Source organism: Lagopus muta, chromosome 7 (assembly GCF_023343835.1).
Source record: "Lagopus muta isolate bLagMut1 chromosome 7, bLagMut1 primary, whole genome shotgun sequence".
Taxonomy (NCBI): Eukaryota; Metazoa; Chordata; class Aves; order Galliformes; family Phasianidae; genus Lagopus; species Lagopus muta.
This window is the reverse complement of record NC_064439.1, coordinates 5,134,292-5,148,146: the sequence shown is the minus strand read 5'-3', so window position 1 is coordinate 5,148,146 and position 13,855 is coordinate 5,134,292. Positions and strand designations below refer to the sequence as shown.

The window sequence follows — 13,855 nt, the reverse complement described above, 5'->3', positions numbered from 1 at the left end:
GAAGTGCAGGAAGGCAAAAGAGACAAAGAATGACAAGAACTGGCAGTCACTGCCTGTGTGGGAGAGGTCCCATGAATGGAGACTTTGCCTGTCCTCAGCAGTGTCAGAGCACCAGGTGGCCTTCAATTACAGCTGCTTGTAGGCTCAGCTAGAAGTAAGTGTTCTCACTTTGTGTTCTCACTGACTTGGCCAGCATCTTTTACTTTCACGTGTCCTTTGTCAGGGCTGCTGCTGGCATTTTCATGGACCTAATGGAACAGAAAAATCTTAACAGCGTAGCACAGTATGATTCGATGACAGTCTTCTCCAATTAGGCAAATGACACACAGCCTTCAGCAACCTGGCTTCCCATTCATCATCCAGGCTATGACCAGTGGTGGAACCCCTTCCCCTAACAAAAGTACTGGGCTGCAATTCCACACAGCCCAGTGCGAAGCTAAACCATGACGAAAGTGGAGAGCAAGGCATTGGCTTTTCCCTGGGAAGAGCAGGGAGCGCCAAGGGAAGCACCCACCGCTCCTGGAGCCCTTTCACTTCATGGACAGGAATGAAGCGATGACCACTGTGGGTCTGAAATACCCTTCTGGGTTGCGTTATGGGCAGATTGCCACCAGCATCCTACTCATCCACTGTAGTGGAGAATCCCAGTTCCCTGCTTTCCAATCACTGGAAGCCCTCAAAGAAGCCACTACCCCATGCCCACACAGCACCAAAGGGCCGTTCCGTGGTCCCGCTTTCACCTTCTGACTAAGAGGAAGCAGCAGAAACCTCACCTGATGATGGTGGGGAAGAGCTCCGCAGTTTAGATGTGGGCTGATGAAAATAAGGCTGAGGCTGTAAACTTCTCAACTGTGCTGAAAACCTGTCCATCATTGCTGTTCTTGCTTCCCTCCTGCACAACCTCTAACAGCTATGCCAATGTGTGTTTTCCAGCTTGCACAATTTGCTGACCTCCATGGGGTGTTCTACTGCCAAATCCACTACAAGCAGATGGCCAAAAGCAGAAGGGAGAGAGAAAGGCTGGAGCAACAACCTGGGGATGATCAGATGCAGCAAGCAGCAGTGGTAGGCAGAGGAGCACAGCCTCTGGACTGCTATAGCGGAGCTGAAAATAAGACCAAAGCAAGAAGGAAACCCACATCCTTCAATGTGCCATGCACGTTGCAGCTGGCTGAGCAAAGGCAAGAGCTGTACAGCAGGCCTGTGTTCTTAGGGAACAAGCTCAGAAGCTGCTGGCCACCTTCAGAAACAGGTAGAAAAGCTAGAAAGGGAACGTGTTCCTGGAAAAAGCCTGTGTTGAGCTGGCAAAGCCACCAGGCTGCGGGCAACAAGGTGGACAGGATGGTGCTCCTGGTCCAGGAGAGAAAATCAGCCACAGAGGCAGCTGTGAAGGAGGGAAGCTTTCTACCTGGTGTCACCTATCCTGAGCAAAGAGAGCAAGTGGGCTCCTGGCCTAAGCCCAGAGAGCAGAGAGATGGTAAGAAGGTACTGGCGCCTTGGGCTGGGGATGTAGGCAATGGTAAGCGAGGGGGCCAGGTGTCCCAGCCAATCACTGCGTTCCAGCAGAGCAAGCTCCATCTGAAGAGAGGGTCAGGCTCAGCCTCCTCCCCTGTGCTCCTGGAACCTGCTAAACCTCTGCCTCGTGGCTTGCTCAGTTCCCACCAGGCTGCATCTCAGGGCGCTAAACCCAGCAACTGGATGTTCCTAGGGGACAAAAGGGGCTGTGTCCTGCCCACAGCAGAGCTCCCAGAGACAGAAAATGAAGTCTGTGGGTCCTTCTCAGCCAGCACAACCACTGAAGGAGACACAAGGCCTGCAATGACAGATGACAAACCTGAATGGACCACTGCCATTGCAGGAGACAAGCGTCATCTTGGAGAGGGAGTGAACAACCCACAGCCTGCACGTGTGCCAGAAAGTCTTGAAACCAGAAACAACACAAAGAATACGAGACAAAAATACAGAGATGAGGGCATTGATCCCCCTGAACCCAAAGCTAAACACCAAGCCTCCCACATCCCTGATGTGCCAGGGACCCCCAGTGCAGCACCCAGCTCCCCAGAGCCAGGAGGGCTGAGTGCATCACCTGACATAGCTGAGCTGCTGAGTGAGACACCAAAGATAAAAGCTGATGAGCTCCCTAGGAAGCAGACAACAGTCATTCAGGAGGAGAACGTGCAGCCATCCAGCGTAAGTCATTTGGCTGGAGAAGAGAGCACTGGTTCAGAACTTGGGAAGGCAAACAAAAGGAAAGAAGTAAATCCATCAGGATTTCCAGAAGAACCCAGTCTTGATCACACAGCTCAGGAAAACAAAACAGATAACAACAGAATCTCTGCACTTGGTTTGCCAGAGGTGACAGATGACCACAATATGTCCCATCTACAAGAAACAGAACTTCAGGCGTGTAGAAAACAAAAGACAAGATTTTCCCCAAACAGTCATCCCAAATTTAGGTTTGCAAAATGCACAGACAGAAACTCCACCTTGCTTTGATCCAAATCCCTCCACGCTGGGTCAGGAAATCCTAGCAGAAACAAACGCTCCACTGGTAGCATGGGACACCTCCAGCCTCCTGTTCCTTGCTGGACAGGATGAGGTTGTTACCAGACACCCAGGAGGGAGCCAGAGCTGTCCACCACTGCAGCACTTTGGTGCACAGTCCCAGGCTCCCAGAGATGCTGAGGGTGCGTTTGGATTGGGTCCTAGTGCTGAAGGCCCAACAAACAAATACCTCCCCGTGCAGGAAGGCAGCATTCCCCCATGCTACCTGTTCACCAGCCATGCTTCTGACAATCAGAATCTCTTTGATCCGTTAAATGATGTTTCAGACCAACCTGGCCAGGATGCTCATGCACAAATAGGAAGGAGCAGAGAAATATCAGAAGCTGAAGAAGTTCTGGAAAATCTCTCCTCTGCAGACCCAAATGTGTCCAATGATGGCCTTTTCAAACAGGAGTTCCTCATATACTTGGGGGGAAATAATGAAGAAGGGCTTAGAAATCGACCACCCTTCTGGCACTGGGTGAATTCAGTTGAGCATTGGCAGATTTATTAGCAGCTGAAGGAGCTAAATTTAAGATCTCTATCCTGATCGTGGCGGATCAGTGCTCAGTTCCCCAAACAAAGAAAGAGCATCACAAAGTCTGGCTTCACGGTGAGAAACCTGCAAGGGGAGAGTCATACCTGCAGTGGGACCAGCACCCCCATCTACTGCAAGGCTTCCTCTGAGGATGATTGCATGGCCACTGTCTACAGCACTGAGCAACATGCTCAGCAAGAATCTGAAACTCCCAAGACAAGAAAGCTGTTATCAGGAAGGAACTGACTCGTTGGCCACAAGTGCAAAAAGAAAACAAATGGGAAAGGCAGAGGTGAGGAGGGCAGGGTGGATATTTGGCTCCAAACCAGGTCTTTGCAATAGTAGTGCTTCCACATGAATCAGATGCCTAAGCCCTCACGGAGTCTCATGATACTTTCCCTTTTTTTAAACTGCAAAATTACTCCACATGGGAGGTTACCATTGTTATACTTATTTTATGATGATAGGTAAAGATAAGCAAATGACCTTGCCAAGGTCACTCAGTCTGAAGGCAGAGGAGGAGAGGGAATCCAGGTCTCTTGTGGCATTCATTGTGGCATCACTACCTCTGCCCTCCCTATGTGGTTTCATCTCAACCCCCCTAGATGTCCGCTGCTGCCTCAGCATGAATACTACAGGAACTAGCAATTACACTAATAATAAAGAAGCTCATCAGAAACCTTAGAAAGCAAAAGTAAGAGCATACAGACTGTGAAAAAATTTGTGTACGTGGTCTATTGCGGTAAGAGGGTTGATGGCTGGACTAGATGATCTTAGTGCTCTTTCCAACCTTAATGATTGATTCTATGATTCTGTGTAGTGCATCATTTCATGTTATGTGATGTGTTAATCATGTCCATTAAAAAAAAAAATATATATATATATATATATATACATATATATATATCTCACCATGACAGTGATGAAATATACATCGGCTCTGTCAGATCTATTGATGGAATAAAATTGCTTAATGACTGCATCTGCTGCAAAACTTAATGTCATTGCTTATGCAGAGAGACATGAGCATGAATCCAAGGAAAAGGGAGATGTCCCTGAGAGCTGCATGATTCATTAGATGCTGAAATTGGGATGGGCAAGTGCCTTGGGATAAAGTTTGAGGGAGCTGGGAGAAGATCTAGGAGACCTCATTGCAACCTTCCAGTACTGAAAAGGAGCTTATAAACAGGAGGGAAACTGATTCCTTGCATGGTCGGATAGGACAAGGGAAAATGGTTTTAAACAACAGAGGGAAGAGAGCTGTGGGTGCCCCATCCCTGGAGGTGCTCAAGGCCAGGTCAAACAGGGCCCTGGGCAGCCCGACCTGGTGGAGGGTTGCCAGCCCATGGCAGGGGGTTGGAAATAGATGGTGTTTAAGGTCCATCCCAAAACAAGCCTTTCTATGCGATGATTCTATGACCCATTCAGCCCCACATCTCCTTGTGAGATAAAGACAGTCAAAGGAACAATCTCTTTCTATGAAAAGTGTCACCTATGGGTGACAGAGTTTACAAGAGGACACTGAAGCTTTCCCAGGTTATTAGTCTGCCCTATCTGGTGACATTATGAAAAAGCCTCAAGAAGTCATGTCTGCATTAGCACATAAGAGAGCAGCCATGTCTGAGTCACTCTCAGGGAGATTTTGTAGCCGAAATCACAGAATCACAGAATCACAAGGTTGGAAACGACCTGCAAGGTCATCCAGTCCAACCACTCTCCCATGCCTATCAGTACCACAAGCTACTAAACCATCTCTCGTAGCTCCTCATCCAGGCGCCTCTTCAACACTACCAGGGACGGAGACTCTACCACCTCCCTGGGCAGGCCATTCCAGTGCCTGAACACCCTTTGAGAGAAAAAGTTTCTCCTAATGTCCAACCTACACCTCCTCTGGTACAACTTCTGGCTGTTTCCTCGGGTCCTACTGTTTGCGTGGGAGAAGAGGCCAGACCCTTTTGCACCACAGCCTCCGTTCAGGAAGTTATACAGTGCAATGAGGTCCCCCCTGAGCCTCCTCTTCTCCAGACTGAACAATCCCAGCTCCCTCGTCCGCTCCTCATAAGACTTGTGCTCCAGACCCCTCACCAATTTTGTTGCCCTTCTCTGTACACGTTCTAGGGCCTCAATGTCTTTCTTGTAGTCAGGGGCCCAAAACTGAACACAGTACTCGAGGTGCGGCCTCACCAGTGCTGAGTAGAGGGGGATGATCACCTCCCTGCTCCTGCTGGCCACACTGTTTCTAATGCAGGCCAGGATGCCGTTGGCACTCTTGGCCACCTGGGCACACTGCCGGCTCATGTTCAGCCGAGCATCAGCCAACACCCCAAGGTCTCTTTCCTCTTCACACTCATCCAGCCGCTCATCCCCAAGCCTATAACGCTGCATGGGGTTATTGTGGCCAAAGTGCAGAACCCGACAGTTGGCCTTGTTAAACCTCATCACATTCACCTCAGCCCAGCGATCCAGCTTATCTAGATCCCTCTGCAAATCTGACCTCTTTGCTACAGGGGATGCTGATGGATGAGTGGAAAGGAACAACATGAGCCACACACAGCAGGGTAAGCTCAGAGATTTCAGCTGCCCATGCAGGATGGGTTTGAAACACCTCTGCAATGGAAGATCTCTTTGGCCAAGTCATCGCAGAGCATAGCAGTCACAGATTTTGGCTACAAGGAACCTCTGGAGCAGCCAAGAGACCTTTGCCACTTTACACACCACGTTACATACTCTTAGAGCAATCCAGGTTTCCAGTTCCCAGGAATAAAGATATAAACCACTCAGAGAGACTGCCCAGGAAATTGTTGAGAGACACAGCAGAAATCAGGAAACAGCCAGGCTGCTGTCACCCCTTATCCCCAAATTCTGTGCGCTATGAATGGCTGTGTAATGAGCCCACAGTTTTTCTTAAAGATACTCCCTCAGTCAAATCTGGTTTTGGATTATCTCCAAAATGCTGTAGTTTAGATTCAGTGTTGCAGCTGACCAGGGTTTCTACCTGGGACCAATGAATACTGACAGCTTAGGGCACAGCTGTTCACATCAAGCCAACATGTTGACCAGCCGTATACCATCGTCCAATGTAAAAGTACAAAGAAAGCTTTTCTGCTTCTCTTTCTGGCAGCAGCATGGGCTATCTAATCTGAAGCCATAAGTGAGAGCAGCAAATTTGGTAAAAGGCACAAGGTTTGAGATGGGACAGGGAGATCACTCCCCAATCACCATCACGGGCAGAATAGAGTCTGTGCTGGGAGAATAATATGAATTATTGCTTATTGTAACTAGAGCAGTGTCAGTTAAAAGCAAACTTAAACCGCTTTCCCCTGTGGCTCTGCTTGCAGAGGGCACCCTGCAGCCCCACCCGCTACCAAAGCCTTGACACTTGAACCCAACCCAAATGGCAAATGGTGGCAAAGTGCATCCCAGAAGAATCCGGTATATCATTTTAGTGGGGGAACATGCTGGTTGAAGTGCTCGTTTTATCACATCTGATTAGGTGTTTAGTGCTCATACAGTTTAAACATTAATATTGCACTATTTAAGTGACATGCTCCACAGTAGCCTGGCCACAGAGGTAGTCACCATGGTCGAGTTTGGGGATTTGATAATAGCTGTGGGGGAGTTTGGCCTCTATCAGAAACTGGTGGTGCTGTGGATCTCCCTCCCACTGCTTCTTATTCCTTTCCCAATGATTGGCCAAGTGTTCATGGTTGTGGACGTGCCTCATTACTGCAACACGGACTGGATCCGTGCCGTCGGCCCCAACCTGACTGAGGAAGAGCAGCTGAACCTCACCCTGCCCCGGGATGCAAATGGGGACTACGAGCAGTGCATCATGTACACACCTGTGGACTGGGACCTCGACTCCATTGTGGCATACGGCCTGAATGACACGCAGAAGTGCAGCAATGGCTGGGTGTACCCCACAGCACAGCCACCATCCCTGCTCACCGAGGTCTGTATGTCCTTGTGATGCTTTGGGGATGTGGGATGGGATGGGATGGGATGGGATGGGATGGGATGGGATGGGATGGGATGGGATGGGATGGGATGGGATGGGAGAATCCTGTGCTGTAGGTTGGTTTCAGGAAATGTCACAGTGCTCACCACGCATCCTCTTTTCAGCACTCAGGTAACTTGCAATGTATGTTGTATGGAGAGACCTGTAGTTGAGTTGAGTCTCTGGGGAATCCAGAGACTTCAGGGCTTGGGCAAGATGTCCTATGGGCCATGAAGATGACAATGGGCTCTGCCTACTGATATCACCAACTTCTCCCGCTCTGAACCTCTGTTCACTCTTCCTCATTTCTCTCTTCCTTCTTCCTCACTCCCAGCTCCAATGTTTTCTCACAAGTACCTTCCACTGAGCTCTCTGCTGTTCTCCTGTCTTCCTCCCTTCCTCCTGCCCCAACCTGTCCCACCCTTGCAGCCAGGGAAACAAGGTGCTGAGACTCCTGTCCCAAGGTCCTACTTCAAGCATAACATCCCAGCCGGGAGGTTCCTTTGGAGTGTCTATGCTGGAGGGAGTCCTGCATGTCCCAAAGCTTTGGGCATTGTTGAGTTCCCAATCGATCTGCTCCATATTCAACCTGTGCAGTTCATGTAAACATTCATACCTTTACGAGTGGGATCTCTAGCTCCCATGGGCTACAGCAAGAGCTTGGGTGCACAGTTCCCCTGTCTGCCTGGGACCAGAAGCACTGCCCAGCCTAGAAGCTTGGACATCTCAAAAGCAAAAGCATCTGTTTCCTTCCTCCAGTTTGACCTTGTGTGTGACAGGAAGGACCTGAGTGACATCTCCCAGTCTATCTACATGATGGGGCTTGTCATAGGCGCTATCATCTTTGGACCACTCAGTGACAGGTGAGGAGACACAAATACCTACCTAGAGTTATTGCCTGGCACCCAAAAACATGCCTCACTGAAATTCATGATGCCCATGCAGTCATTAATGAATGATGAATGAAGAAATACCCCCTCCACAGAGCTCAGTCCCTTGCCTGAGCAAGAGCATCTCAGTGGTCCATAGATACCTGAGAGGTAATGGAAGATACAGCCTGACAGAGGTGGGGGGGTCAATCAGCAATCATGATTCCAGTCCCAGTTGACATCTCAGCTACACAGGGATTCCACAGACCTACATTTGGGCACCTGCAGCTGCTAACCACAGCATGTGTGCTTCCTTCTTGTGGCTCTGCTCTGGTTATGGTGACCCGGGCCAAAGTCCTTAGGCTGTGGGAGCCCAGAGCCATACAGAGATCATGGAAGGGAGAAAGGCACCGTATGTGTACAGAGTATTCAGAGTTGAACTAGTAGTACAGCCAGTTTCAGTTTCAGTCTGTTCCTCTTTGCACTCAGCAGAGGTGGTGTGGAGGCCTTCCAAGGGCTTGGTACTTTGGAAGTGACTTTAACCTTTGCTGGCACCACATCTGGTCAGAAGTGGCAAGGCTCCTTTTCCTGTCTGCCCCTTCCTGGGTCAAGGAGGTTTGTTCACATGGATCCCAAATCAGTGTGTATCCCTCTGGGCTCTTCCCCATACCGAAGGAGTCTCTTCAGATGCCAACTATGCCTTCCTCCTTCTTCCACAGGATCGGCCGCCGGCCAGTCCTTCTGATCTGTCTTCTCGGCCAGAGTTTATGCGGTGTAGCAATTGCCTTTTTGCCCAATTTCACCCTATACATTGTCTTCAGATGTATCATGGCGACTGCTGTGTCAGGAATTCTGATTACTACCTTGCCCTTAGGTGAGTAGGCTGCCCTGGATGTGAGGAAAATTGATGAGGGCCCTCAAAGACATAATGCAAAAGGGGACATAAATGATAGTCCTGGACATTTTAAAGGCAACCCTCTTAAACAAAAGCTCGGTGACAGACTTCGTCCTTGTCCAGGAGGAACAAGACCTATATGAGCCATTCTCCAGGACAGAGTATAGAGAAAGAGGCGGGGGGGGTTCATTACAGGGACTGTGCTGACAGCTCAGAAGATGCTGTGAGCCCTTGACAGGGCCGTGCAGTGTCTTCATTGCGTGAGGCCATTTCCAACATGTCACTGACAATGTCCTGGAGGTCTGACTGCCAGCCTCCAGACTCCCGTAGAGCTCTTCCCTAGCAGAGACACACCGCTTGAATGAGGAGAAATCATTCACAACGATGACACTGAATCTTCATTATTCTTTCCAGCTACAGAATGGGTTGGTGTCTCCTATCGACCAATAGCAGTGCTTGTTTCTCACTGCTTTTTAGCTGCTGGACAACTGGTCTTGGCTGGCCTGAGTTACGGTATTCGTAACTGGAGGTTGCTGCAAATAGCAGGGTCTGCTCCTATGTTTGTCCTTTTCTTCTACTACTGGTAAGTGGCAGGTGGGCAGTGAGTTCCCTGCAAACATGACAGGTGCTGACATCATGCCCGCTGCTGGTGGTAAGGGGACAGGCTATGAGGAAGCTGAGCAGGTCACAGTGCTGTTTTCTGCTCTCACCTCCTTGGCAGGGTGCTACCAGAGTCAGCTCGCTGGCTGGTGACAAAAGGCAAAATAGAAGAAGCTAAGAAGTACCTTAAGAAGGCAGCATCCATCAACAAACGCACCATTCCTTCAGAAATGCTGGACCAGGTACAGCAGTGGCATGCCTTGCACACCCCACAGACCTGCCTCTGTGCTTGCAGCCCTGGGGCAGCAGGATTAAGCCAGTAAATAAAGACCTGGCAAGATGCTGGTGTTTCCAGTTCAGAAAAGAGTTGTAGAAGATTAGGGGTCATCGGGGAAAGAGCTTTCCATGCATTGAGGGACTGCTTAAAGATGGGTGATGCATATCTCTAGCTTAAATTGGCATGAGACGTGGTCAGGGAGGAGGGGCCTCTTCTGCTGAGGCTCAGCCTGCAGCATTCACAGAATCACAGAATCACCCGGGTTGGAAGGGACCCCAAGGATCATGTAGTTCCAACCCCCCTGCCTAGCAGGGCCACCAACATACATATTCAGATCAGGTTGCCCAGGACCCCGTCCAACCTGGCCTTAAACACGTCCAAGGACGGGGCAATTGCCAGAGTTCACCGTGGGAAGAAGAAAGGAGGAACCCAAATGCTCCCCTTACTTTTCTGCAGTAAAGACTACACCAGTGTTGAGGTTGTGCATGAATCCTTGCTCTGTGGTTTTCCATGCCTAAATATCCTAAGAGGGGGTTACCCACCTTTCCGATCCGCGCACTGTACACTGGCAAAATCTGATTCCCCTCTGATTCCAAACTCTGGCTCAGGACACCCAGTCCCCAGGCACAAGAGCCCAGCGCCATTGGGCTGCCGTCCTTCCCAATACAGCTGTGGTCTCCTCCATGTCCTGCTGGGGTTGTCTTTTGTCTTCTGCTGGAGAAAGAGCTAGCCATGGGTTTCCTTTGTCTGCTCTGACTCTGGCCTTCTGATTGTTGAAGCTGAAGGGTGAGACCCAGACCAAGTCTGGAAGCATTCTGGATCTCCTTCGGAAGAAGCACCTCCTGAGGATGACTTTAATCATGATGTGTGCCTGGTAAGTCACCACCTGGTTCTTTCTCTCCTAACTTCCATGTGAAGAGAAGAATGCACCGAGGGTTTTTCACAACTGTAAATTCACTTCACAATTTTGGGGGACATGGGATCATAGAATCAGGAAGGTAGGAAAGATCATCAAGTCCAACCATCAACCCATGCCTCTGACCAGCTGTGAATTGTTATGGAACTACAGAAATGTAGAGTGGCTTGATTTGGAAGAGGCCTCAAGGATCATCAGGTTCTAACCACCCTTCCACAGGCAGGGTTGCCAGATGCTAGATTCAGGACTAGATGAAATATCCCAGAGCCCCATCACATCTATGTATTTGCTATCCTTTCTCTGCAGACTGGACGAGATACACGTTTGCTGGGCACGGGGAGAAGATGATTATTCTAGATACTGCGAGGGTTGTGGGAAGAGCTGGAGTAATTCCAATTTTGAGGGCATCTCTGGACTTCAGGGCAGTTTTGGGTCCCTACAGAAATTCTGGTTACAGCCTGTATATTGCTGAGCATATTGGTGTCCATAATGCATTATCTGGTTTAACTGTGTCCTACAGAATTCTCGCAGGTGTTGACCAGAATTAAAATAGAGATTCCTGGACATTTAAACAAATAACTGCATGTCTTCTAAATAGCCTATTTAAAAAATATATATACCCATGGAAACTCAGCTGATTACCTACTCTGTTCCATTGAATTTCAGGTTTATGGATAGTCTAGTCTACTACGGACTGAGCCTTAATGTGACAGGCTTTGGCCTCGACATCTATCTGACACAACTTGCTTTTGGAGTAGTGGAATTGCCCGCTCGTATTTGCTGCATTTACCTGCTACAGTGGTTTGGGAGGAAAAAAGTCCAAGCTGTTCTCCTGCTGTTGGCTGGCTTGATGTGTCTCATCATTGTTGGCATCCCTGAAGGTGAACAAAACTCTTCCCAACTCAAGGGAGAGGCCCAACTCTTTTTAATTTCTTTCACAACCTGGCCCCCCCACACCTGTTTCTATCTACAGTTTCCCCACACTGTGTACCTTTGCCCCTGTCCCTGTTGTTATTCGGGTGATGCAAGTAAGGCAGGTTTGTGGCATGCTCTCAAGCTATTGAATCATAGATTCATAGAATCATACAGGTTGGAAAGACCACTGAGATCATCTGGTCCAACCATCAACCCATGCTTGTGACTGCTCTACACCATGTCCCTCAGTGCCACATCTCCATGTTTCTTCAACACCTCCCTGGGCAGCCTGTTCCAATGCATTAGCACTCTTTCCAAGAAGAAATTTTTCCTAATATCCATCCTGAACCTCCCCTGCTGCAACTTGAGACCACCTCCTCTTCTCTTACTGCTAATTACCATATCTATTATATGTGGTATTTTCAAATGAGCATTCCCCAGCGACTTGCAGTGCCTTAGTTAGGAAATGAACAAGGCCTGCGAAGAAACATGGGTTTCCTTTGCTAGTTGTGCAGAGGGTATTTTGCTGAAGAGGATATGCTAGGAGAGGTATCCAGTACCTTAGGTGGCAGACCTGCTTGGAAAGTCCATCAGAATCACACAGACATGGAATTGTTTGAGCTGGACAGACCTTTAGAAACCATCTCGTCCAACTCCACTGTAGTGAACAGGGACATCTACTGCTTGATCAGAGCCCCATGCAGCCTGACCTTGAATGTCTCCGAGGACAGGGAGTCCACTGCCTCTTTGAGCAGCCCGTGCCAGTGCCTCACAACCGTTATTGTAAAAGACTTCTTCCTTATCACCAGTCTGTATAAGCTATATCTCCCCTCATTTAGTTTGAAAATATTCCTACACGTCCTACCACAACAGCCCCTGCTAAAGAGGGCTGTCTCCAAAAATCCAACTGCAGAGACCCAAGGTCCTGCAGAACTTTCTCTGTTGGCATCACAGCAGCCATCTCTTCTCTTTCCCTCAGACCAGGCCGTGGCAATCACCGTCCTGGCAGTCATCGGCAAGTTTGCTGCGTGTGCCTCCTTCTCCACCTCCTATGTCTACTCTGCAGAGCTCTTCCCCACCGTCATCAGGTGAGATTCCCCCATACCTTATGGCTTCCCATGATGGTGGGAGCACACAGGGATGCACACTGCAACCCGGGTGCTGGTGGTGAAGGGGCAGGGAGGAGGCACCATGACATAGCCACCACCATGGCTAGCACCTCCTAACGGTGTAGCGCTGGTCTTCTGTAGGGCTGAGACCAGCCTACACCTTTCACTTTCCCCTTCATCCCACAGGCAGAGCGGCGTGGGGCTCTGCTCAATGGCGGCACGCGTGGCAGGGATCATCGCCCCGCTGATCCTCATCCTGGAGCAGTACCACAGTGCCATCCCCATGGCTGTCTACGGCAGTGCCACCGTGCTGGGGGGGCTGCTCTGCTTCCTGCTGCCCGAGACTCGCGGGGTTGAACTGCCAGATGACACGGTGACAGATAACCACCAAAAGAAGTGAGTGCTTGGAGCTGTAGTTCTAAAGAAAAAAAAAAAAATCCAAATGTGAAAATGTGAGGACAAACAGTTAGAAGCTAGAATTCTTACAGTATGATTTCTTCCTCTCTCCTTCATGTCTCCAGAAGCAAATTGCAGACCCTGTCCAAGACAAACAGTGAAGAGAAAGAAATAAACTCGGAGAAAGATATCTAAAGATGCTTGGAAAGCAAGGGATGAACAGACAAGCAGATACTAAAGGTCTACTCTCACAGAATCTGATTTTAAAGAAGAAAAATGAGGCACTGCTGTCTGGAAACTGGTCTTGCAGATGATCAACAAACTCACCACTCACATTCAGAGGGAGAGGAGATCTGTGTCACTGCGTTTGGAAAAGTCGCGCGTGGGACTGTTCTTGAGAGCCAGTCTGCTGTGCCTGGCTGTGTGAGTCCTCCCTGACGTGTTTCCAGTCCCTTGCAAACTGGTACCCGTGGAACCATCCCTGTTGTGACTTACAGCAATCAAGAACTGCCAGCAGAGCGGCATTACTGGGCAGGCGAGCGCCGGGCTGCGTCCCTCCTGCACTGAGCGCTGGGGCCGTCAGCCTTGGCTGCGGTCCGAGCCTCCGTGTCTGATCAGGATGTCACCACAACCCTGTCACACGTACTTAGGTCTTCTTTCTATGTGGAGTTGAATTGGAATTTCTACAGGAATAACATAAATTATACTGGGAGTTTGATAAGAGATGCTTGTAATGCAATACGTGAAGAATAAATGGTGTTGATTTCTTCTTTTTTTTTCCTGCAGTTTCACAGTTGGC

General features: G+C 49.4%; 2 protein-coding genes across 2 annotated transcripts in view; one reads left to right on the top strand and one right to left on the bottom strand.

The window, feature by feature from the left end:
* Window positions 1–13,855, bottom strand: part of LOC125695734 (solute carrier family 22 member 13-like) — a 45,224-nt gene continuing 31,369 nt past the window's right edge. Inside the window, exon 10 of the mRNA XM_048950600.1 lies at window positions 1–248. Coding sequence (XP_048806557.1) covers window positions 165–248 — 84 coding nt within the window. The 3' untranslated portion in view covers window positions 1–164. The remainder of the gene's footprint in view (window positions 249–13,855) is intronic.
* Window positions 6,627–13,815, top strand: LOC125695735 (solute carrier family 22 member 13-like). Its single transcript, XM_048950601.1, has 10 exons — window positions 6,627–7,034; window positions 7,839–7,942; window positions 8,668–8,822; window positions 9,258–9,426; window positions 9,565–9,685; window positions 10,500–10,594; window positions 11,303–11,517; window positions 12,531–12,639; window positions 12,847–13,056; window positions 13,182–13,815. Exons 1-10 carry the CDS (start codon window positions 6,627–6,629, stop codon window positions 13,249–13,251), a joined length of 1,656 nt encoding a protein of 551 aa, XP_048806558.1. The 3' UTR covers window positions 13,252–13,815.